General features: G+C 38.4%; 1 protein-coding gene across 1 annotated transcript in view; it reads left to right on the top strand.

Annotated features, from left to right (window-relative positions):
* Positions 1-24,013, top strand: part of Rtel1 (Regulator of telomere elongation helicase 1) — a 168,671-nt gene that overhangs the window by 71,621 nt on the left and 73,037 nt on the right. Inside the window, exon 10 of the mRNA XM_067144670.2 lies at positions 7,626-7,832. Within this exon, the coding sequence (XP_067000771.2) occupies positions 7,626-7,832 (207 nt within the window). The remainder of the gene's footprint in view (positions 1-7,625; positions 7,833-24,013) is intronic.

Genomic DNA, 24,013 nt, shown 5'->3' with positions numbered 1-24,013 from the left:
GAATACTCTAATGCTGTACTACCCACAGGAAAAGAATGGCAAGGTCCTACCTCTTCAGTAAAGTCCGCCGATTCGACGTAAGACAATGTATTTGTACACTGAAAGTTAGGCCTACAGTGTATGTCATCACGCATGTGTACGTTGTCATTTCCTGAAATATCGTCACTTTCATTTTCACTTTCCACTTCACTGAGTTCACTTAAGCCACTACTAACAGTTTCACAGTCAGAATTATCGTTCACCAAACGTTCAATGTCGTTATCGCATAAAATATTTTCACGCGAATTAAGCGTCGACATGTTTGTTTACAATATGTCACTGTCTTCCGTATTTTGTGTTCTAATATGCCTGCTAAGGTTTTAAAAGAAAAAAACTAATATCTTTGGTCTCTAGGAAGTGCACATGCTAGTAACAGTTAGTTATATTTGTCTATCGGCCGATAGATGGCTCATACATGTGACTAGAAGTATAAGTATGCTTTACAACGCTATGGGCGGGAGGCCCTAAGCTTTCGCGCTACGCATTACTACGCTATGGGCGGGAGAGGGTTAACACTGACACAGATAGGTCTTACGGCGATGATGGGATAAGAAAGGGCTAAGAGTGAAAAAGAAGCAACCATGGCTTTAATTAAAGCACAGCCCTTGCATTTGCCTTGTGTGAAAATAGGAAACTATAGAAAACCCTTTTCAGGGCTGCTGACAGTGGGGCTCGAACCCACTATCTCCTGAATGTAAGGTGGCAGCTATAATAATAATAATAATAATAAAAATAATAATAATAATAATAATAATAATTTCAGTTACCATGTGCAGACATTTCAATTTGACGCCATCTGGTTGTCTGCTCGTCAATTTCGACGTTCCGCTTTACTCTAGGTCTACTAGATGGCAGACCAAGTAAACCGGAACTCTCTTGGGCTGAGATTTAATCAATTTTGTCGGGTAAACACCAAATGTGTCACTAGAGATCTTTTACATGCCGACATCGTACGACATGGAGTGTCTAATGGACTTTTTTCCGTCCTTCAAAAATCAGACTACCTCTGCCGGGTTTGAACCCGCTATTGGGATCCGGAGGCAGACACTCTACCACTGATCCGCAGAGGCAGCTAGCCAACAGCTATGTGACCTAAACCGCACAGCCACTCGCTCGGTTCTCCTGTGGAATAATATATATTATGCCTTTTGACATAAATATTGTTCGTCTTATGGCTAGGGGTTATCTGAAAATTTGTGTCTCAAAATTAGCGATACAAAACGTGCAACAAAATGTTACCTAGCATCCGTACAGACTGTGATTTGAAGTATTGATGTATAGTTATGACTGACAAACATATAGGTTTTTTTTTTTCAGACACCTCATCTCATTATTTTTATTTCTTTGTACTTCCTACAATGATAGGCTGCCTAAATCTAACAAAGTATATCATAACACTTGAACTTTGAATGTATGTGTAACCGTGAAGAGTTTTCTGGACTTAATCCTTCTCGATGCAGTACTGTAGAGGTGATTTCTAACAATTAGGGCAGAGCCTTTAATGGGCAAGACGGCTAAATCACAGTACAGATTCTTGGGAATGCCCACACTTTTGAAAAACTTGACTAAGAATTTTGATATGGTTCCTCTTGCTCCAGTGAAAAGTCATACAACCCTACAACTTTGAAGTAGCTGATGGTTGGTTCATAGATGGCTCGCTTCTCCACGTCTACCTCTGCTGGCTGACTTGAGTCGACCTCATATCTGATGGTGGGGTCCAGAATATATGCAAAGTCTTTTTCTCAGTCAATTGCAATTATATCTACTCTGCGGTTGCTTCCTCCTTCAGAAACACGACACCTCTTCATGTACCTTTTAACCTCTCTGGGAGAATGCTGCTGACTCAGGCAGCTTGTTTTCATGGCCTTTCCATATTTATTCTGTTATGCCTAACATTCCTAAGCAAATCCCCTGGTGGGCATGAACCAAGAACATGAGCCAGGGTTTCAGGCTCACTGCAGTGTCTGCAGTGGACTCCATCCCGCCTACGTCCAGAGAGGGCCCGTACAGGAACCATGTTGTACTGCATTTTCAGCGCATCTTTTCACTTTGATCCGGAGAGACCATTTAGGGTGTCGATCCATCGGTTAGTTAGTGTGTTTACCTGATAGAGGATGGCTGCCTTACTGTGAGTTCTTAATTCACACCATTTGCTATACTCTTGCTAGAGCAGAGGTTTTCAAACTATTATGAGGTTCTATCCCTCACTCATGGCTAAAAGTTCAATGTAACCCCACAAAAAAACCTAAATGATAGATTTTTTAAAATATGAGTACCTGGCTAATTATTGAGACAAGATTGTTAAATACATTTTTATAAAACATCACAAGAAATTCAAGAGTTTGTGTTGGTATCAAGTATAAGTAACTTATCTCATTTTGTTCCGTATTGAAGATAATAATAAGTAAAATTATTTCAAGAATAAAATTTACTGTGTCCACCTATTCAATACAATTATATTCTGTAGTCATTAAATCCTACAAGAATTACAAACACTAATTAGGAACATGTTTCTCCCTAGTTTTGAGCATCTTCAGCCTAATAATAATCTTAAGGTCAAGTCTTTAAATCTATTAAACATTGGAACTTAAAACTAAATACATTGGTCTTATGCTAAAGAATTTTTACAAACAGTTGTGCTTTAGGTGTATTTACATAGTTTACAATGTGTACATTAATTAAAAGCCAGAATTTGTGACAAGGAAGCAATTAAACTTACAGTGACTGAAATTGTCCAAAGCGTAAATTGGAACTTCTCCTACTGTATGGATGAAAGTTTATGCTAATGTGTTCACATTGACTAGAATTGACCACAGTGTAAATTGGAGCTTCTCCAACTGTATGGATGAAACATTAGGTGGAAGGTTTATACAGTTGTGTTCGTTCAAAGGTGGTTATGGTCACATATGTCGTAAGTATACTGTTACAAAAGCGGAACTGTGGTATATGCCGATCTTGTTGGTTTTGAATATTCCTTTAGAAAGAAGCATGGTTGGATGGTAATATTTTATGGTTAAAACATGTATGTTGGAACATATTGTTAATATCATTCATTAGTCAGGTGCTCATTTGATAAAATGTTTCCTGGAATTTTGTGCCATTCTTGTCGGATTAATGTTCCCGTTGGTTTGTAACAGTATACTTACGACATATGTGACCATAACCACCTTTGAACGAACACAACTGTATAAACCTTCAACCTAATGTTTCATCCATACAGTTGAGAAGCTCCAATTTACGCTGTGGTCACTTCTAGTCAATATGAACATATTAGCATAAACGTTCTTCCATACTGTAGGACAAGCTCCAATTTATGCTTTGGACAATTTCTAGTCATTGTAAGATAATTTTAATTGCTTCCTTGTCACAAATTCTGGTTTTCAATTAATGTACACATTGTAAACTAAGTAAATATCACCTAAAGCACAACTTTTTGTAAAAAAAAAAATTAGCATAAGACCATTGTATTTAGTTTTAAGTTCCAATGTTTAATAGATTTAAAGACTTGACCTTATGATTATTATTAGGCTAAAGATGCCCAAAACTAGGGCAAAACATGTTCCTAATTAGTGTTTGTAATTCATGTAGGATTTAATCACTACAGAATATAGTTGTATTAAATAGGTGGACAAGTAAATTTTATTCTTGAAAGAATTTTACTTATCAAGTATAATACGAGTACAATGATAATAAAGTAACACAGGATATGAAAGTTTCAGAAAATGGTATATTTTAGCCTCAACATCAAATTAATGAATAAGAATGAAAAATTCTCCCTGTGGGTGGGGGGCGCAGGCGAAGAATACACACACGGTATCCCCTGCCTGTTTTAAGAGGTGACTAAAAGGGGCGACCAAAGGATGAACGAATTAGAACAATGAGACTACTTGTAATTAGTACCACCATGTGGGGAACGCCATGGGTCATCTTTACTTTCGTGTAGTACCACTATGTTAGGTGCACAATAGGTTTGTGATTAGTAGCGACAGTGTGTGAATCAGGGTGGGTTTTACAGTACTTGTGATTAGTACCACTATATGAGCGACACCATCTGTCTGCCTTGCCTATGATTAGTACCCACTATGTGAGGAACACCACGGGATAGTACAAGTCCCTGTGATTAGTGCACCTATGTGAGGAACACCATAGGTTTGCATTGCCTATAAATGGTGCCGCAATATGAGAAACCCCATAGGTGTGCGTTACATATGCGCAGTGTTCTCCCTAGGACCTTTTTAATGGGTCCATTTTTAGAGACCGCCCAGCTAATATAACCTAGTTATGTGCTAATTTCATAATATTAATATGTAAATACTGTAAAACTATTTACCTAAATTATAAATTTTTATTATTAGCATAATTGCATCAGAGATTAAATGTTTAGCTTGACCACTACGTAGTCGCGAACGGGGGTCTGGATTAGCGTGGATTCGCATGCGAGCCCTGTATTCCGCATGACGTCACAAACCAGTATGGCAGTCCATATATCCACAGCAACAGAGTGGTAGGTCAAGTCCGCTGTTACATGATTCGGAAGGAGCAATGGAACACTAGAAGCTCAAAATACTCTGGTATGTCTTGTTCATGATAATAACACTAAACTAGTTCAATTTTGCAGTTAATGTTTACCTGTCTGATATTTCTGTTAATGCCCTGAGGGAAATGAATTGAAATTCTTTTCATATTGAAGTTTTACCTAGTATTCCCCGCCCAGCCACTCATTCTTGCCACCCGGCTGACAAAAATTTCTGAGAACGCTGATGCGTATTACATTACCTGTGAGTGGTACCATAATGTGTGTAATACCGATATTCTACGCTACTTTTGATTAGTACCACAACATGACAAATACCATGGATCTACTTTCCTAGCGATAAGTACCATTATGAGCGGCCGATGACCTGGATTTTGGACCTCTTTAGACTACAAGCATCATCGATTCAGGACTGTGCTTTAGTAGCAGTCCCTTGGTCAATAATTATTGTTTAACGCTAGTTTCTGGGAATGTGAGGCATTGGGAGTTGGATCCACTGATTGTTTTAAATTCATATCCATCCACTCATTCTTCGTCATCACGGTTTGAATTCTGGTCAGTGGATGATTTTGGACTTTTAAATTGTCATTGCATTTCGTCTGATTTCATACCATTAGGGGCTGATGACCTAGATGTTAGACCCCTTTAAACAACAAGCATCATCATCATCATCTTCGATGAAAAATTTTCAATATTAATTCCGGAATTCAGACATTGCAAACCATCAAAATTTCATTGGGATGGGTGTGCATGCATGGCATAACACAGTTTTGTGATGTGCCATGGTTCAGGTGACTCTTTCAAGCGAAGCGTGGATCCATAATTTTCTTATTTTCATATTTTAATTTTTCTTCATTTTTTTTCATGAAGGCTGCCCACATACTGCCCTAAAGGTCTTAGGCCTGCTCTAGAGGTACGCTTAACACAGTTTAAGAACCACTGTTCTAGAAAAATTATTATTTTATTCATGGTAGTTTCATAGGCCCCTTTTGATGCACCTACATTTGTAGACTCCAAATACCATACAGATGTGTCTCAAACACAGTTAGTTTGATGCAAATAAATTATCAGTTTGAGTTTCATTTATGATCATTTGATTTTTCCCAAGTTTTTTTTTTCAGGAAAACTACTTGTGCACTAACTTGTTTTAAGTTCAATACAGAGCTCATTTAGTTTTGAAAGCAATTCCAAATTATTCAGAAGCTGACTTGCTGGGCCTATCCCGAAGATTTTTCTGTCGGGGTTATCTCCCTTAGCCTTTAATAGTCCCCTATCAACCTGCAAGGCAGAAGGCCCTGAGTCAGATCTCAGGGATCAGATATTGCCTCTTCCGCCAGATCCGCCGTACCAGTGATTTTCACTTCCGCCTTCACTGCCGTTGAGGTCTTCACCCGTATCCCTGGTCATGGTTTCTGTGTTATACCCCACAGGACTGGGTTCCCGACTGAACTCAGCCATCCTATCACTCCGGCCTACTGAAGTGTAGGGTGCCCACCCCCGCGACGTGGACGCGCCAGACAGGAATTACTCAAGTGGAGGAATAGGAAAGGTGACCCTATCTCCCTTGAACCGAGTTAATGGTTGTGTATGGTGCCACAACCAAAGGCCAATCCTGACCTATGGTTGCGAAACATGGACCATGAGAAACAAAGTAGAATCCAGGCAGCAGAAATGAAATTTGTCCATAGAATGATCGGCAAAACACGGAGCGACAGAGTCTATAATGAGGAAATCCGCAAGCAGGCTCAAGTTGTAAGACTGCAGGACAAAATAACAGTGCAGCGACTGTGATGGTATGGACATATGCGACGCATGGGTGATAACAGATTACCAAAAAAAAATGTACGATCTAAAACTTGAAGACAAATGACCAAGAGGGCGACCAGGTACAAGGACATGGTGAAGATTGACATTCAACAGAGAGGACATACTTTGGAAAGCATTGAAGAAGGAGAGAAGTTCAGGGACCGCAACTGGTGGAGAAGCCTCGTTTGCCGACCCATCGCTTAAGATGGAACGATGTGGGATATGTATGTATGTACAGAGCTCATCTTTACTTCTCTATCTCTAGCTATATTGAGTTTCAGCCTCAGGATCCCAAAATCCCTGGTTCAGACCCAGGAGAGGTAGTCGGAATAACCAGAGTAATCTCAAAGTCAGCCACAGTTGCCCAACAGAGATTTCCTTTACTGTGTCATTTGGTAGGCCCTTCATAAAAGAGAACATTAAAATAGCTGGGCTGAGTGGCTCAAGGGAGTTAAGGTGCTGGCCTGAGCCCAAGTTGGCAGGTTTGACCCTGGCTCAATCCAGTGGTATTTGAAGGTGTTGAAGTAAGTCAGCTCCAAACTCCTGCGTGACAAAACTCGACGTCTCTGTACATTTTGTATTGAAAAGGTGGACCTTAATAATTCATTAGCTTAACTCTATTGTAATCTCCAGAGACCGTAAAAGTAGTTAGTGGCACATAAAACAATTGTTGTTGTTATTATTATTACTGTTATTATTATAACTTTTCTGCTAGCCTGTGGACTGAAACAGCAACTTTAAATTCCATATAATTTTACCATATCTTCAAATGAGTGAGTGAATAAAAAGAAGAGGATTTTGAGCAATAACTCCACCTTGGAAAAACATATTAGAAGGAGGTTTAAGGGGATGTTTTTCACAAAAAATGTACACAACACAAACCAAAGTATTATAAGTCCAACACTCAAAATTCAAACATTTCAAAATTGCCTTTTCTATAACTACAAATAGCTTGCTGCACTGTGTCATCACTCATGGTTCTGTGGAGACAGAATTAAAGTACTGCTCCACAGAACACCTCCTTCAAAACAAATGTCAGGCAAACGACCACCACCGGAATAGAAGAACCTTGTTCGGTAACCTATTCCTCCCTTCAGTGGGTGTTAACACAACCTGAGGAGAATACAAAAAAAAATAATAATAATAATAATAATAATAATAAATAAAAAAAATTAAAGAGCTGCATTAAACACGTGGACTCTCTTCTCCTATACTTGTGTAAGTATTATTTTGTTGTTCATTTCAGGATGGAAATGTTGCTGAATCAGGGAGTCCGTTGTGTAGTGCTTACAAGTGGTACCCTGGCTCCTCTCAAGCCATTCATTTCTGAGCTTGGAATCCCTGTTGCAGTGCAATTGGAGAATCCCCACATTGTTGGAGCTGACCAGGTGTGTGTGGCTGTTGTCAAGAATGGACCTGACAACTGCCAGCTCAACTCCTCCTTCAAAACCAGGTGGGTCTCTATCAGAGAAGGTTGTCTCATTTTAGGTTTACTTCTGTTGCATTGTAGGATCTTAGACTCTCAAAGTAGGCTCATATACCACAATGAGGTGGGTGGTCTGAATTTCATTTCCACTGTCGCAGTGGGAGCACAAAGATTATCCTCCTTTATACAGGCCTTTGGCTGTATTCATTGAGAGAAAATGTGGCAAATTTTGTTGGAAATGGGTGTTCCTGCAATCTGGTTTGGCTGATAAGGAATTTTTATGAAGCCAACTCATCTAGGTTAAAATAAATGGCAAACTGTCTGGGAGTTTCAAGATCCAGAAAGGGGCCCGGCAGAGCTGTATACTGTCACCCATGCTTTTCACTTGAGGATTGGGATGACAGATTTCCTGTTGGTGGTAAGAAAATGTCTCACCTCTGTTAGGCAGACGATACTGCACTCATAGCTAGTAATGAAAAGGAAATGGCAGAGCTCAGAGATAGATTTTCTGCCTGAATTTTCAACAGTGATTTCATCCTGTTTTGTATTGTTACAAAACCAATATTTTGTAAACTAAGAGGTCTGCAACCTCACTATGTGCACCTATTGTTCATTTCAGTCTGTATCATTTGTTTTCATTTCTTTTCTTCTTAGGTTAACACAGTTTTTAGTTTCAATTATGTTTTGTATTAACCCTTATTTCACTGAATTCTGTCGCAGTGAGTTGTTTTTTGCTCCACATGATGATATAAATATTGTATATTGTGCTAATTTTGTTTCTGTCTAGGCTCTCTTTTGTTTTTTCATTTGTTCTTTCATTATGTTTTCTTGGCATTTTTTAGCTTATATTATGTAAATTATTTCAACCACCCCCCCTTTTTTTCACTGAAGATGGCTCAAATGAGCCGAAACATGTTTGAATTTGATTACTCCGTCTAATGATGGAATAAGTGAAGGGAGTAACGTGGATACATATGGGAAGGAGAGAAGAGATTTGTACCTGTTAAGAAGGGTAAGATGACCTCAGACCCTGTTTATTATACAAGGGAAATAAGAAAATTAAAAAGAAAATGTAGAATAGTAAACAGGAAAATCAAAGAGGGTAGGGAGAGTAAAGAAACTAGAAAACAGCTAATGAGGGAACTGAATAGAGTGAAAAAGGAAGCAAAAGAGAATTATATGAATGGCATACTTCAAGAGGGTAATGACCACAAAGGGAAATGGAAAAAGCTATATTCATATATCAGGAATCAAAAAGGAAAAGGAATCCAAATTCCTACAATGGTGGGAGAAGGGGGTGAACACTATTTAACAGATACTGAGAAAGCAAACCTATTTAGTAGGGAATTTAGAGATTCAGTAGATGATTGTCAAGAGTTGGAAACCGAAACAGAAGATAGAGAGGGAGAGAGACAGAGGGAAACAAGAAGCTTCTCATTCACAAACGAAGATATTTTCAGAGAAATCCAACTGCTTCAGCAAGGAAAAGCAGCAGGAAGTGATCAAATTACTGGGGAGGTATTAAAGACAATGGGGTGGTACATAGTGCCTTATTTAAAATTTCTCTTTGACTATGTCATAAATAATAGTGTAATACCAAAGGAATGGAAGGAATCTATAATAATACCAATTTATAAAGGAAAGGGTGATAAAAGGAAACCAGAGAACTACAGACCAATCAGCCTGACCAGTATAGTTTGTAAAATACTGGAGAGTTTAATATCGAAGTACATCAGCGGGATATGTGATGATAAAAATTGGTTCATGAGGAGCCAGTATGGATTTAGAAAGAAATTTTCTTGTGAGGCACAACTGGTGGGATTTCAGCAGGACATATCAGATCAGTTGGATTCAGGAGGTCAGTTAGATTGCATAGCCATAGATCTTTCCAAAGCCTTTGATAGAGTGGAACATGGAATATTATTAAAGAAATTGGAGGGAATAGGATTGGACGTAAGGGTTACACGTTGGATAAAAACATTTCTAAATTCAAGGGTTCAGAAAGTCAAAGTAGGAAATAATGTATCTCAGGAAGAGAAAGTTTGGAAGGGAATTGCACAGGGTAGTATAATCGGTCCATTACTTTTCTTAATATACGCAAATGATTTAGGGAACAATATAACATCAAAAATAAGATTGTATGCAGATGACATAATTGTTTATAGGGAAATAAACAACATTGAGGATTGTTCAGAATTACAAAGGGACCTTGAAAGTATCCAACAATGGGTTGAAGAAAATAATATGAAGGTTAATGGAGGCAAATCAACTGTTACAACTTTTGCAAACAGGAGCTTTAAAACTGAATTTGAATATACTTTGGATGAGGTAGTTATCCCAAAAGATGGCAAGTGCAAATACTTAGGTGTGAGATTTGAAAGTAATTTGCACTGGAAGGGTCATATTGATGACATTGTTGGGAAAGCATACAGATCGTTACATGTCATAATGAGGCTACTTAAAGGATGCAACAAAGAATTAAAAGAAAAAAGTTACTTGAGTATGGTTCGTCCATTATTGGAATATGCAAACAGTGTTTGGGATCCTCACCAAGAATACCTCATAAAAGAAATAGATAGTGTACAGAGGAAAGCAGCAAGATTTGTAACAGGGGATTTCAGGAGAAAGAGTAGTGTATCAGAAATGTTAAAGGAACTTGGGTGGGAAACTTTAAGTAAGAGAAGGGAGAAAACTAGACTTATAGAATTATATAGAGCCTATACAGGAGAAGAAGCATGGGGAGATATCCGTGAGAGGCTTGAGTTGGAAAATAATTATATCGGCAGGACTGACCACAAATATGAAATTAGAAGGAATTTTAGCAGAAGCGATTGGGGTAAATTTTCATTCATTGGGAAGGGTGTGAAGAAGTGGAACAGTTTACCAGGGGTAGTGTTTGATCCTTTTCCAAAATCTGTACAGATATTCAAGAAGAGAATAAACAGCAACAGGGAAAATAAATGAAGTGGTAGAGGGCATTCGACCAGTGCAGGTTATTGTAAATAAAAAAAATGTGTGTGAATAAATTAATTCCATCCCCTGGTCTAAGGAGTTTGGACAGCCAAAGTAGGGAACTGCCTGTAGGGGTGAAGTACAGTTCGGACTTTGAGGGCCCTGGGACCGCTACGGTAGCTGTGAAGGCCCTTCAGGAACTCTGAAAAGTGGTGGCAAAAGGGGCTCTGGTTAAGACGCAGCAGGTCGTTATGCTACTTAGGATCCAGAATGGGTAAAAAAAATAGTAAATAAATAAATGCAATGTAAATATTAATCTTATACCAGTTGTATAGTATCATTTGAAGTAATTCCACATACTGTATATCAGTTGACTATATTTGTAAGTAGTACAGGAGATATTATAAGTAGAATTTTGTAAACAATATAAATTTATTAAGGATGAGCTGTGTGTGTAATAGAAAACATTGTTAGCGTAAATTGTATAATATTGTATTATAGGAAAATTTTCTTCTCTTGTTAATTTAATATTTAGTGCTTGACAATAAAGTATTTTAGTGTACCATTTGCCACCGAGGCAGACACCTCATTTGCAAATAAAGAGATTTTGATTTGATTTTGATATATATTGTATTGAATAAGGAGGATACACTCATTTTTTCACAATTGTAGTCATTTCTCATGTCAAAAATGTCAGTTTTCAAATGGGACTACAAATTAACATGAAATAATGATCGTTAATAGAGCCGAGAAATTAGCCAGCATAAACATCTTTAAGGAATTGGAGAACGTCTCAGAAATTCTATACCTTGGTTCATTTCAGGTAGCTGTGCTACAGATCTGAAGAAAATCGTTTCTTTTGAAATGTGGTGCTTCCAAAGAATGTTACGCATACCTTGGACAGCATTTCACAACATTGATTCCATTATAAATCAGTTCAACCTCAGAATTAGACTATCATCAATATGTAAACAGAGAGTCGCTGTGCGACGTGGGACTGACAGCATAGAAAAACTGATCATTCTTGTAAATGTTCCCAGTAAGAGAGATCATGGACGAGTTCCCACTTGATGTTTGAAAATTATCAAGAGTATAACTGGGTGCAGCACGTCTTGTCGAAGACTGCAAGAGATGGAAAAATCTGTCCAGTTGCCTTCTCGAAGGTCAGGATCCTGAAAATTGAGGGAATTATGAGAGAGTTGTCAGACTCCATATCCCCTCTGCCATTTTATGTTTACCAGGTGTATGCATAAATCTTTTCCAGTTTCATTAAGAGATAGCGCCAGTGAACAGTACGCAGCGCATGACTTTGACACATGCGTCAGTTTGTTCATCTGACATTAATCTACCAACACACACAGACGTCCGCCAAACACTAGTATCTGTGTTGTATCGTTCAGAGATCATGTCGATGTTTGTGCCTGAAAAAAGAACATTTGTGGCACACATTGCTTTTCTTATTTAATCAAAAGAAAAAGGCAATGGAAAATCACCATTTGCTGGTAGAAGCATGTGGTGAACACACTCCATTGATTAGAACATGTGAGACAAGGTTTTGACAATTTAAACGTGGTGATTTCAATGTGAAAGACAGTGCACGCTGTGGTAGACCACAAACTCTTGAATCCCGACAAAACCATTAATGCACAACGCTATCGCCAACAAATGATTAATTAAAATCACGCATTGATTGAAAGACGACCGGAATGGGCCAGAAGACATGGCAAAGTGATTTTGTTACACGACAATGCGTCGTCTCATGCAGCAAAACCAGTGAACAACACCTTGAAATCACTTGGATGGGACATCCTTCCACACCCGCCATACTCCGCCGGCCTGGCTCCATCTATCACCTCTTCACATCAATGGGGCACGCGCTCTCAGAGGAGCACTTCAGCAATTTCGAGGAAGTTGGAAATGGTTTGACGCAAAAGATAAGTAGTTTTTCTGGCATGGTATTCATAACTTACCTGAAAGATGGGCGAAGTGTGTAGAAGCCGATGGCCAGTATTTTGAATAAACAAAAAATGAATTTCCCTTGAAAATTACGTTTTCTTTACCGCAAAAACTTATGCATACACCTGGTAAGACCTTGGGAGGAGCACGTTAGCCTGACCCTGGCATGACGTCACCAAGTTAGGGCCACACCTGCTTGCTGCACAGCAACTAGTCAGGAATGAGCCAAGGCCAGATCTCTCTGCCATCAGTCTATTATCTCATTGGAGACCTCCTGCCAGTGAGAGAAAGAACTAGAAGATGCACCTAGATCATTTGGAATCAAGAGAACTCTAGATCCTTTCGCAAAGGAGAAGCTGGCCTATTTAAGATGGCCCGGATGAGCTCGAGTGGTTCAATTTGAGTTGAGGTGTCCGGCTCTGTGTGTGTGTTTTTTTCCCTGTGGAGTAGGCCTACTGTGAGAGGATATCGCCATGGTGTTCAATCAGTCAGTGGTGCAGTACAGTGAGTGTTCTGTCCATGGAACTGAGCCTATCATTCTTTCTGTCTGTCTTCGAGGAGTTAAGTGTCTTTGGGTCTAACTGCTGTGACTGTACATGTATGTCTGGCGCAGCGTGAGAGAGGTCAGCGAGGGACAGCAAACGAAGTCTGTTGCGAGTGTACAGACAGTGCACAACGTACATGATTGTGAGACTGTATTGCGTGTGAGCTGTGAACTAAGGGTCTGTGATAGCATACGGTGAGAATAATTATGGAACTGATTTGGAGTATATGTGACAGTAGTGAAACAGTGTGAACATGTATTGTGGTGGTGTGCAAGCAGTAGAGTGAACAACCCCTGTGACTGATTGGAGCTGAGAGAGAACGCAAACTGGTGTAATTGCATGTACTGTGTAGTGTAAGCTGTGGTCCTGGTATGTCTGTATAGTGTGTAAGCAATTATTTTATTAGTAATAAATAAATAAGGCCCGGATATTGATGACGTAAAGAATATTAACAAAATGCACTTTTAAATGTTTAAAAATGACTTTACTAAATGACCTTGAAATTGAAAATGCAATGTAAGACGTAAAAAATGATGTTTAAAAATTCTTCAAAAAATAACTACTTAGACACAAACTTACAAAATATATAATATAGGCCTTTTATTTGGAGACTGCTCGAAGATACAGAATACACAATACAATGAATATTGGTTGAAAAAGAAACTGTTTGAAAAGAACTTGAAATAATAAAACAACTTGTGAAATTAAAGTCTACAAAAACATTTTAAAAATTATAAGAAACAATTTGTGAAATTAATTTCTACAAAATTTGAAATATAAATATGACTCAGAAACAAACAAATTAGAGTGAAATATGGCGTCGGCAGTGCAAGCTTCTAATGAGTGCTCCCAGATTTTGTTAGAAAACAAAGTGAAGTATGCTGTAAGATGTACAGAAAATGTTACAGATGGTGAAAAGAACAGTCAAGGTATTCTCAGTAGGGAAAGTAATCACTCCTTCTCTCCAGAAAAAAAGACATTTGTACCGGTAATATCAATGAACATGAGTGTGTGTGTAGGCCTAAAATGATGCCTTCATATTACCATGAAGCTGTTGAATCTCTACACAAAATAATAGAAGTGCTACATAAGGATTTAGTAGAACCAAACCTTGTAATTAAAAAATTATGGTCTGAAAAGGCAAATCTAATTGAAGAGGTGGAAAAACCAAAAAATTGCAATGGTGTTGGCGTTGGTGCATAGTGGGGTGAGGTGGAAAATAAATAAATACTTAATTGTGAATCTATTGAAGTGCGATACGGGCCATGAAGCTGATTTTATGTAAGCAAAGGAAAGTGTCGCTAAAAGGCCTAATTCATCTGGAAATCATCCTGCAGTAACGAACAGATTCAGAGTTTTACGCCAAGTTCGGGAAGAGCAAGGAAGCACTTCTTTCTCCCAAGTCGTGAGTTCTCCGACGAAAAAACACCGTATTCGCGCTGATAATGTGATCAAGAAAGTAAGGAAGGAGAAGAAAGTGAAACTGTTTGGTGAGAGTCACGGTCGAGGCCTTTCAGCAAATCTAGCAGAACTGCAAGAAACCCCTCTTGAGGAAAACTGATAAACTTTCGTCAAACAACGTCATTTAAAGATAAAAATTTCATAATGTTCCATATTGAACTGTATCACAATTAAATTGAAACAAGAAATAAAGTGGTTCAACCTATTCAATACAATGAAAATAAGAAATGTAGTGTTACTTTCTTATTTGATAAAAGCAGTACCGGTTTCGACCACCAATCTGAGTCATCATCATCCGATTAAACAAAAACACAAAAATAATGCATAGGAAAACAAAAAAGTGAAGGATAAGTCTTTCACAAAAGCAGTTCAAGAAGCACTATAACACAATAGAGATTAGCACTGCGCGATTTTAAATCCTATGAAGCCAGGCGTATGTTGTGTTGATCTTCAGGAGCTAGCATCTTACTTCATTTAAGTGACTTGTCTTCGACTTCTACACAATTTTGGGACTTCTGATTTATTTAATCGTGTTGTGACTTCGTGCCTGGCAGTGTTTGCAGGCTTATTCACTGAACTGTTCACCACTTCTCGTAAACATTTTGAGGCACAGTGCCGGAAATTACGTGTGTTGTGCTGCTCTTCAGGAGCTTGCGCCTTGCTTCATATAAATGACTGATCTAAGACTTCTTTTGGATTTTAGGATTTAAAATCGCGCAATGCTAATCCCTATTGTGTTACAGTGCTTCTTGAACTGCTTTTGTGAAAGACTTATCCTTCACTTTTTTGTTTTCGTGTGCATTGTTTTTGTATTCTTGTTTAATCGGCTGATGATGACCCAGATTGGTGGTCGAAACCGGTACCGCTTTTATCAAATAAGAATGTAGTACTAAATTTCTTATTTTCATTGTATTGAATAGGTTGAACCTCTTTATTTCTTGTTTCAATTTAATTGTTAACAACGTCATAGTTATTGTCGGCGGAACCGACGACGAAACGAGAAACAAAGGCCATCAGGCCGCAAGTATTCTGAAAAGGACTCTAGGTAAGCTGACCCATACAAATGTGATAGTGACAAATGTGCCCCATGGGCATGATTTAACTGACTTGTCAATTGTAAATAAAGCTGTCAAGGACACAAATGAGAAATTCAAGCAAATATGTCGTCATTTAAAAAATGTTACATTATTAGACATAAGTAAATTGAACCGAACTTCTCACATGAGGCATGGCATGCACTTGAAAAGACTGGGGAAGCAGTATGTAAGCAAGTTAATAAGTAACATCATTACCAGTAAAGATCAGGAAAAGACTGCCCTAGAACTACCTATTCTGGGAAACATGTTAGATTCTGGACCCAATAACATTTCAATCCAGAATGTGGATCCAGAATTAAATAATGACTTGGAGGTTGGGAATAGGCAGTTCAAAATATTTCATCAGAACATTCAGGGTGGCGTGCACCATCGTGGAGTAAATTACTACGGAAGTAGCATTTACTAAAGAAGTCCATACTACAGAAGTAAATTACTAAGGGAGTTATTTACACCGGAAGTAACGTCGGAGAGTTGATGTACAATTTTCTCTTTTAGTTACTACTACAGAAGTAGCGTTCGTTACTCGCGTAGTAGTGTTGTGTTCGTGTATCATCTTTAAAGAAATTTAAATGGGTAAGGTTATGTGCGATAGGAAACGGGGGAAAAACGTAAGCAAAAATGATAAATGCTTGTTAATAGTGATAATGACGATCTATGCAAAGGATATAGGGTGTAAGAAACATAACATAAAGATGCTGGATAAGAAAAGACATTCATGGTAAGTCATGACAGAAGAATTCAGTGCTTCAAGTGACGGAAAACACAGTGAAGAGCAAGTTAAGATTCTGTAGAAGGACTTAAAAGCGAAGGCGAAAGCAAAGCAGAAAGTCATGGACAAGCGGGAAAAATTAAAACTGATGGTGGTTTCTTCATATAGATCGCCTACATCCACAGCAAAATTTTCCCATTTTCACACCAGGCAAATGCTGGGTATGTAGGCCCTACCTTAAGGCCACGGCCGCTTCCCAATCCCTAGGCCTTTCCTGACCTATCGTTGCCATAAGACCTATCTGTGCCGGTGCGACGTTAAGCAAATTGAAAAAAAAAAAAAAACCTCTTCCGATTTCTGAAAAGTTCACCGTTGTCACCGAGAGGGCAAAAAATGGGAATATGCGAGCAGTCACAGTCAATTGCACCCACTATGTGTGGAAACTGCCAACGTGAAGTATATCCTTTTATTTTCCGAACAATCATCATCATTTGCAGGCGTACCTCCCTCTTAGCCTCAACAAATACAGTAGAGACTGCATTTGGCCTCAACTAGTGCTTTAACCACGCGATCAAAGATATGGCCAGCAGTTGTGCAGTAAACGTTAATTAGATCACCGGCAACTGTACTGAAATGTTCCAGTACGAAACACTCGTAGGGCATACAGCAACTGTAATTTGAGAGATACAACAAAATTAAGATAGGAATTCGGCTGTAAGTAATCTCCAAGTAGATTTAGAAGGAAAGTAAAGGATTCCTTCCTAAGACCAAAAACGTTCCTGAAACTCACCCTGTGCACATTACACATCTCTCGCCTTTCACGCACTATTACATTTCCCATCGTTTTCTGCGTCGAGATCGTCAATATAATCTAAGTAATCCATAAACACATTTGAAACGTCTTTCCTCTCATATACGGCACGATATTATCATTAGTCAACAAGTCCATGCACGACGTGAGAGTAAATTCTAACCTATATTCGTACGTTATTTACTTCTTTAGTAATATACTACAAGATGGTGCTCTTCAACATTTTACTCTTGTAGTAATTTAATCCAGGATTATCTGAAAGGACTAAAATACTTTGGAAGTAATTTACTCTCGTATGGAAGTTGCCGAATGCTGACTTCAAGAGTACTTTACTATGGAAGTAGAACTTACTCTTGGTTGGTGCACGCCACCCTCAGTGTCTTAAAAATAAAATTTTAGAATTACAAGTAATTTTAAATTCAATACAGGATATTATGTTTATCTGTTAGGATGAACATTGGTGTAATAATGATGCACTTGAACTCATTAATATCGAAGGTTATTATATGGCAAGTAGTTCCAGTCGGGTTAATAAAGAGCATGGGGGAGTTTGTATTTTTGCTAAGTCAGGAATTGAATGTAAAGAAGGGAAGGATCTTGATGTGCATAATTCTGAATTAGAATTTGAACTAACTTCAGTGGAATTTAAGCTTCCCTATGGTAAAAGAGTAATTCTGTTAACCGTGTACCGTTCACCGGATGCTGATGTTGAGATTTTCTTAGGAAAATTAGATCAAGTCCTTCATAAGATTGTTGGTAGGAATAGCAGCGCAGAAATAATACTTTGTGGTGATTTTAACATAGATTTCGCTGAAGTAAACCTTCCGTCAACATCATGACTACTGCACGTTCTTCAAAGTTGTAATCTAAAACATTTCATTTTTACACCCACCCGGGTAACTGCCACCTCAGCTACAACGACAGACAACATTTGTATTAATTTCCATTGTTCTAAAATGCAAGCGACCAATATAAATTTGGAATTATCAGATCATCATGCTCAAATTTTGCAAGTAGAAATTGAGGATGTTAACAAGCATTCAACCAAAATGAAGCAAGCACAATTAACTGGTTTTTTCTCTCTGCAGCTGCATGTGGCAATTTCATTGAAAGTCTTAAACTTCAGACCTGGGATCCAATAACATTTGGTCATAGCATTGACCAAAAGTATAGAACCTTTTTAAACAGCTTTTTAATGCAATTTGATTACATCTTCTAAAAATACTTGCAGTAATTAATGAAACTTCAAAAAAGCCATGGATCACTGAGGGTATACGGATTTCAAGTCAAAAATGTAAATTACTAAGTAGATTAACACAGCAGAGTTGTGACTTGGATTTTTGCAAGTATGTTAAAAACTACAAATCAGTCTATCGAAGAGTTCTTAGGGCAGCTAAGATAATGCACAATAACAAGAAAGTTAAAGAGTCGTGCAATAAATCACGAACCATATGGAATACCAACAGACATGAGGTTGGAAATAAAGTTACTGCCTTAAAAAAATGATAAGGGAATACAAGTGAATGACCCTCATCATTTGGCTAATTATATAAATGATTTCTTTCTATCCCTACCATACAAACTTGAAAATGCAAATTAATCTGATGTAATACCAGAACTCCCAAACTTTGCGCAAAACTCTATGCAACTAACTCCAGTAACAAAATTGAAAGTTCTTAAAATCATACAGTCTTTGAAGAACAAAACTTCCACACGTGTAGATGAAATTCCCACAAAACTTGTTAGAAAATGTGCTCCTTATCTGGTACACCCTTTAACTTATCTCATCAATGAATCATTTTCTACCAGGTGAGTTGGCCGTGCTGTTAAGGGCACGCAGCTGTGAGCTTGCATCTGGGAGATAGTGGGTTTGAACCCCACTGTCGGCAGCCCTGAAGATGGTTTTCAGTGGTTTCCCATTTTCACACCAGGCAAATGCTGGGGCTGTACCTTAATTAAGATTTGTTCGGTAATATTTTGGAGAATTTTCACTCTAGGTCATTTTGTCCCTTTTGTCATGTTACCATCTTATTTTATGAAAGGGAAAGCCTCAACAAGTAGTTATACAAATAATAGTTTTATTCTTGTTCTTTCGAGTCTTTGTTCATTCATTCATTTATTTAGCTTCCATAGACTGTATAATTACATATTTTGAAATATGCCAACATATAGGAGTTATCGAGTGATTTCTTAATAATAACAGTATTTGGTGTTCTTTTTCTTCTTTTTCAAAATGTTCATTATTTTTTTGTTTTTTTGCTAGTGGCTTTACGTCGCACCGACACAGATAGGTTTTATGGCGACAGTGGGATAGGAAAGGCTTAGGAGTGGGAAGGAAGGGGCCGTGGCATTAATTAAGGTACAGCCCCAGCATTTGCTTAGTGTGAAAATGGGAAACCACGGGAAAACATTTTCAGGGCTGCCTACAGTGGGGTTCGAATCCACTATCTTCCAGATGCAAACTCTCAGCTACGTGTCCCTAACCGCGAGAGAAACTAATAGGACAAGGTAAACCCTACATAGCATATGTTGTAACGTGTATTTTTCTTTACCAACTAACAAAATATCTGTACCCACACGCTTTACATTATATATTTATTTGTTTGTTTGTTTGTTTGTTTGTTTGTTTGTTTGTTTGTTTGTTTGTTTGTGTATTTATTAGTGCCTTCAGTACAGTGGCAAAGTTAGGGCTCCAGGCCCTCTCGTACACTTAACCACATACTAATCAGAATCTGAAATGAAATACTGAGATACTTAAAATAGTTACAACTACTTAAATTAATAGAATTGAAAATAAATTTAAATATACTACTAACTAAATTAATATTAGAACTAATAAATATTAAAAACTCTAATCCTCAGGAACGCACAAATTCATACTTCAACCATGCAGTCCGCTGTCCTCAGCAGGTAGTCTCGGCAGGTGACCTTAAATCGTGATTAAGAAAAGCTAGTTTCTCTGACCTGAACTGACAGGGAATTCCATAATCTGGCAACAGTCACCACAAACGATCTATTAATTTTATTTGTGTGGTGCAGTGGAATAGAAATAATGAATCTAGAACGTGTATTTAAGTTGTGAAATGATGATAAAAAGATGAATTCAGAAGAAATATACAGTGGCTGACTTTCAACTAACACTCCTAAACATCATCATTAAAGTGTGTAGCTGCCGACGTTTATCAGGCTTCAGCGATGAGACAGCCTGATAGTATGGGGTGATATGAACATCGTACCCGATATTGTAAATAAATCGCAGGCAGGAATTCAGTGCTTGTTGAAGTTTAAGCGTTTCTTCTCATCATGTCAACTAAAACAACGTCACAATAATCAAGAATAGGGAGAATGAGTGTCTGTATTAGTTTGGCCTATATCTCAAATGGAAATACATCCCTCTGCCGTTTAAGAGGGTGAAGAACTCCAAAAATCATTTTACGTATTTCTTTCGTGTGATCAGACCAATCAACTGTTTCATTCATCATTACGCCGGGATTTTTTAACCGTTTTACTGTGGGGAATAATGTTACCATTCAGTAGGATAGGCGGGATTGGGACATTGCTTGAGCAGCTCAGTAATTTTCGTGATCCAATTATAATTGTCTGAGATTTTTTACAGTTTAGTGTAAGAAAGCTTCGTTGTGCATATACACTGAGTCGTCGGAGGTCCCTGTTAATATCTCGTCTTGCAGTGTCGATGTATTTGAAGATCGTCAGCACAGAGGTCATGGGTGTTATTTCCTGTCGCAGATGGTATGTCATTGATATAAAAACAGAAAATTAAGGGCCGAAGAATACTGCCCTGTGGGGCAACACTAAGTTTCATTTTCCATTTTGAGGCCTGTCGTTCAATGTTACACGCTGTTGACGGTTACTCAGATGTTGTTGTTTGAGTCATGTCCATAGACTGGTTTGATGCAGCCCTCCATGCCACCCTATCCTGTGCTAACCTTTTCATTTCTACGTAGCTATTGCATCCTACATCTGCTCTAATCTGTTTGTCATATTCATACCTTGGTCTACCCCTACCGTTCTTGCCACCTACACTTCCTTCAAAAACCAACTGAACAAGTCCTGGGTGTCTTAAGATGTGTCCTATCATTCTATCTCTTCTTCTCGTCAAATTTAGCCAAATCGATCTCCTCTCACCAATTCGATTCAGTATCTCTTCATTCGTGATTCGATCTATCCATCTCACCTTCAGCATTCTTCTGTAACACCACATTTCAAAAGCTTCTATTCTCTTTCTTTCTGAGCTAGTTATCGTCCATGTTTCACTTCCATACAATGCCACGCTCCACACAAAAGTCTTCAAAAACATCTTTCTAATTCCGATATCAATGTTTGAAGTGAGCAAATTTCTTTTCTTAAGAAAGCTCTTCCTTGCTTGTGCTAGTCTGCATTTTATGTCCTCCTTACTTCTGCCATCATTGGTTATTTTACTACCCAAATAACAATATTCATCTACTTCCTTTAAGACTTCGTTTCCTAATCTAATATTCCCTACATCACCTGCCTTCGTTCGACTGCACTCCATTACTTTTGTTTTGGACTTATTTATTTTCATCTTGTACTCCTTACCTAAGACTTCATCCATACCATTCAGCAACTTCTCGAGATCTTCTGCAGTCTCAGATAAAATAACAATATCATCGGCAAATCTCAAGGTTTTGATTTCCTCTCCTTGGACTGTGATTCCCTTTCCAAATTTCTCTTTGATTTCCTTTACTGCCTGTTCTATGTAAACATTGAAAAGGAGAGGGGACAAACTGCAGCCTTGCCTCACTCCTTTCTGGATTGCTGCTTCTTTTTCAAAGCCCTCGATTCTTATCACTGCAGACTGATTTTTATACAGGTTGTAGATAATTCTTCGTTCTCGGTATCTGATCCCTATCATCTTCAGAATCATAAATAGCCTGGTCCAATCAACATTATCGAATGCCTTTTCTAGATCTACGAATGCCATGCACGTGGGCTTGTCCTTCTTGATTCGATCCTCTAAGATCAGACGTAAAGTCAGGATTGCTTCACGTGTTCCTACATTTCTTCTGAAGCCAAATTGATCTTCCCCCAACTCAGCTTCAACTTGTTTTTCCATTCTTCTGTAAATAATACGTGTTAAAATTTTGCAGGCATGAGATACTAAACTAATAGTGCGGTAGTTTTCACACCTGTCAGCACCGGCTTTCTTGGGAATAGGTATAACAACATTCTGCTGAAAATCGGATGGGACTTCTCCTGTCTCATACATCTTGCACACTAAATGAAATAACCTTACCATGCTGGTTTCTCCTAAGGCAGTCAGTAATTCAGCGGGAATATCATCAATTCCAGGTGCCTTGTTCCTATTTAGGTCACTCACAGCTCTGTCAAACTCTGACCTCAAAATTGGGTCTCCCATTTCATCAGCATCAACAGCCTCTTCATGTTCCAAAACGAAATTATCTACATCGTTACCTTGATACAACTGTTGGATATGCTCCTGCCATCTTTCTGCTTTGTCTTCTTTCCCTAGAAGTGGCTTTCCATCTGAGCTCTTAATATTCATGCACCTAGATTTCCTTTCTCCAAAGGTTTCCTTGATTTTCCTGTATGCAGCATCTACCTTTCCCAGGACCATACAGCCTTCGACATCCTTGCACTTCTCCTTCAGCCATTCTTCCTTAGCTACCTTGCACTTTCTATCCACTTCATTCTTTAATCGCCTGTATTCTTTTCTGCCCTCTTCATTTCTAGCATTCTTGTATTTTCGTCGTTCATCAATCAGGTCTAGTATCTCCTGAGTTATCCACTGATTCTTAGTTGATCTTTTCTTCCTTCCTAACATTTCTTCAGCAGCCCTACTGACTTCATTTTTCATGACTCTCCACTCTTCCTCTACTGTGTTTCCTTCGGCCTTTTCATTTAGTCCTTGTGCAACATGTTCCTTGAAACAATCCATCACACTCTTTTCTTTCAACTTGTCTAGATCCCATCTTTTTGCATTCTTTCCTTTCTTCAATTTCTTCAATTTCAGATGGCATTTCATGACCAACAAGTTGTGGTCAGAGTCCACGTCTGCTCCTGGGAAAGTTTTGCAATCCAACACCTGGTTTCTGAATCTCTGCCTAATCATAATGAAGTCTATTTGATACCTTCCAGTGTCTCCAGGTCTCGTCCACGTATACAGCCGTCGTTTGTGGTGTTTGAACCAAGTATTGGCGAGGACTAAATTATGGTCAGTGCAGAATTCAACCAGCCGACTTCCTCTTTCGTTCCTTTATCCCAATCCAAATTCTCCTACTGTGCTACCTTCTCTTCCTTGGCCTACCACTGCGTTCCAGTCTCCCATCACAATTAGATTCTCGTCACCTTTGACATATTGTATTAAATCTTCTATCTCCTCATATATTCTTTCAATTTCTTCATCATCCGCTGAACTAGTAGGCATATAGACCTGCACTATTGTGGTGGGCATTGGTTTGGTGTCTATCTTGGCGACAATAATTCTTTCACTATGCTGGTCGTAGTAGCTTATCCGCTGCCCTATTTTCTTATTCATTATTAAACCAACTCCTGCATTACCCCTGTTTGATTTCGTGTTGATAATTCGGTAATCGCCTGACCAAAAATCCTGTTCTTCCTGCCAACGTACTTCACTTATACCAACTACATCTAACTTTAGCCTATCCATCTCCCTT

The sequence above is a fragment of the Anabrus simplex genome, chromosome 3 (assembly GCF_040414725.1).
Source record: "Anabrus simplex isolate iqAnaSimp1 chromosome 3, ASM4041472v1, whole genome shotgun sequence".
Classification (NCBI taxonomy): domain Eukaryota; kingdom Metazoa; phylum Arthropoda; class Insecta; order Orthoptera; family Tettigoniidae; genus Anabrus; species Anabrus simplex.
This window is presented reverse-complemented; position numbering and strand designations above follow the sequence as displayed.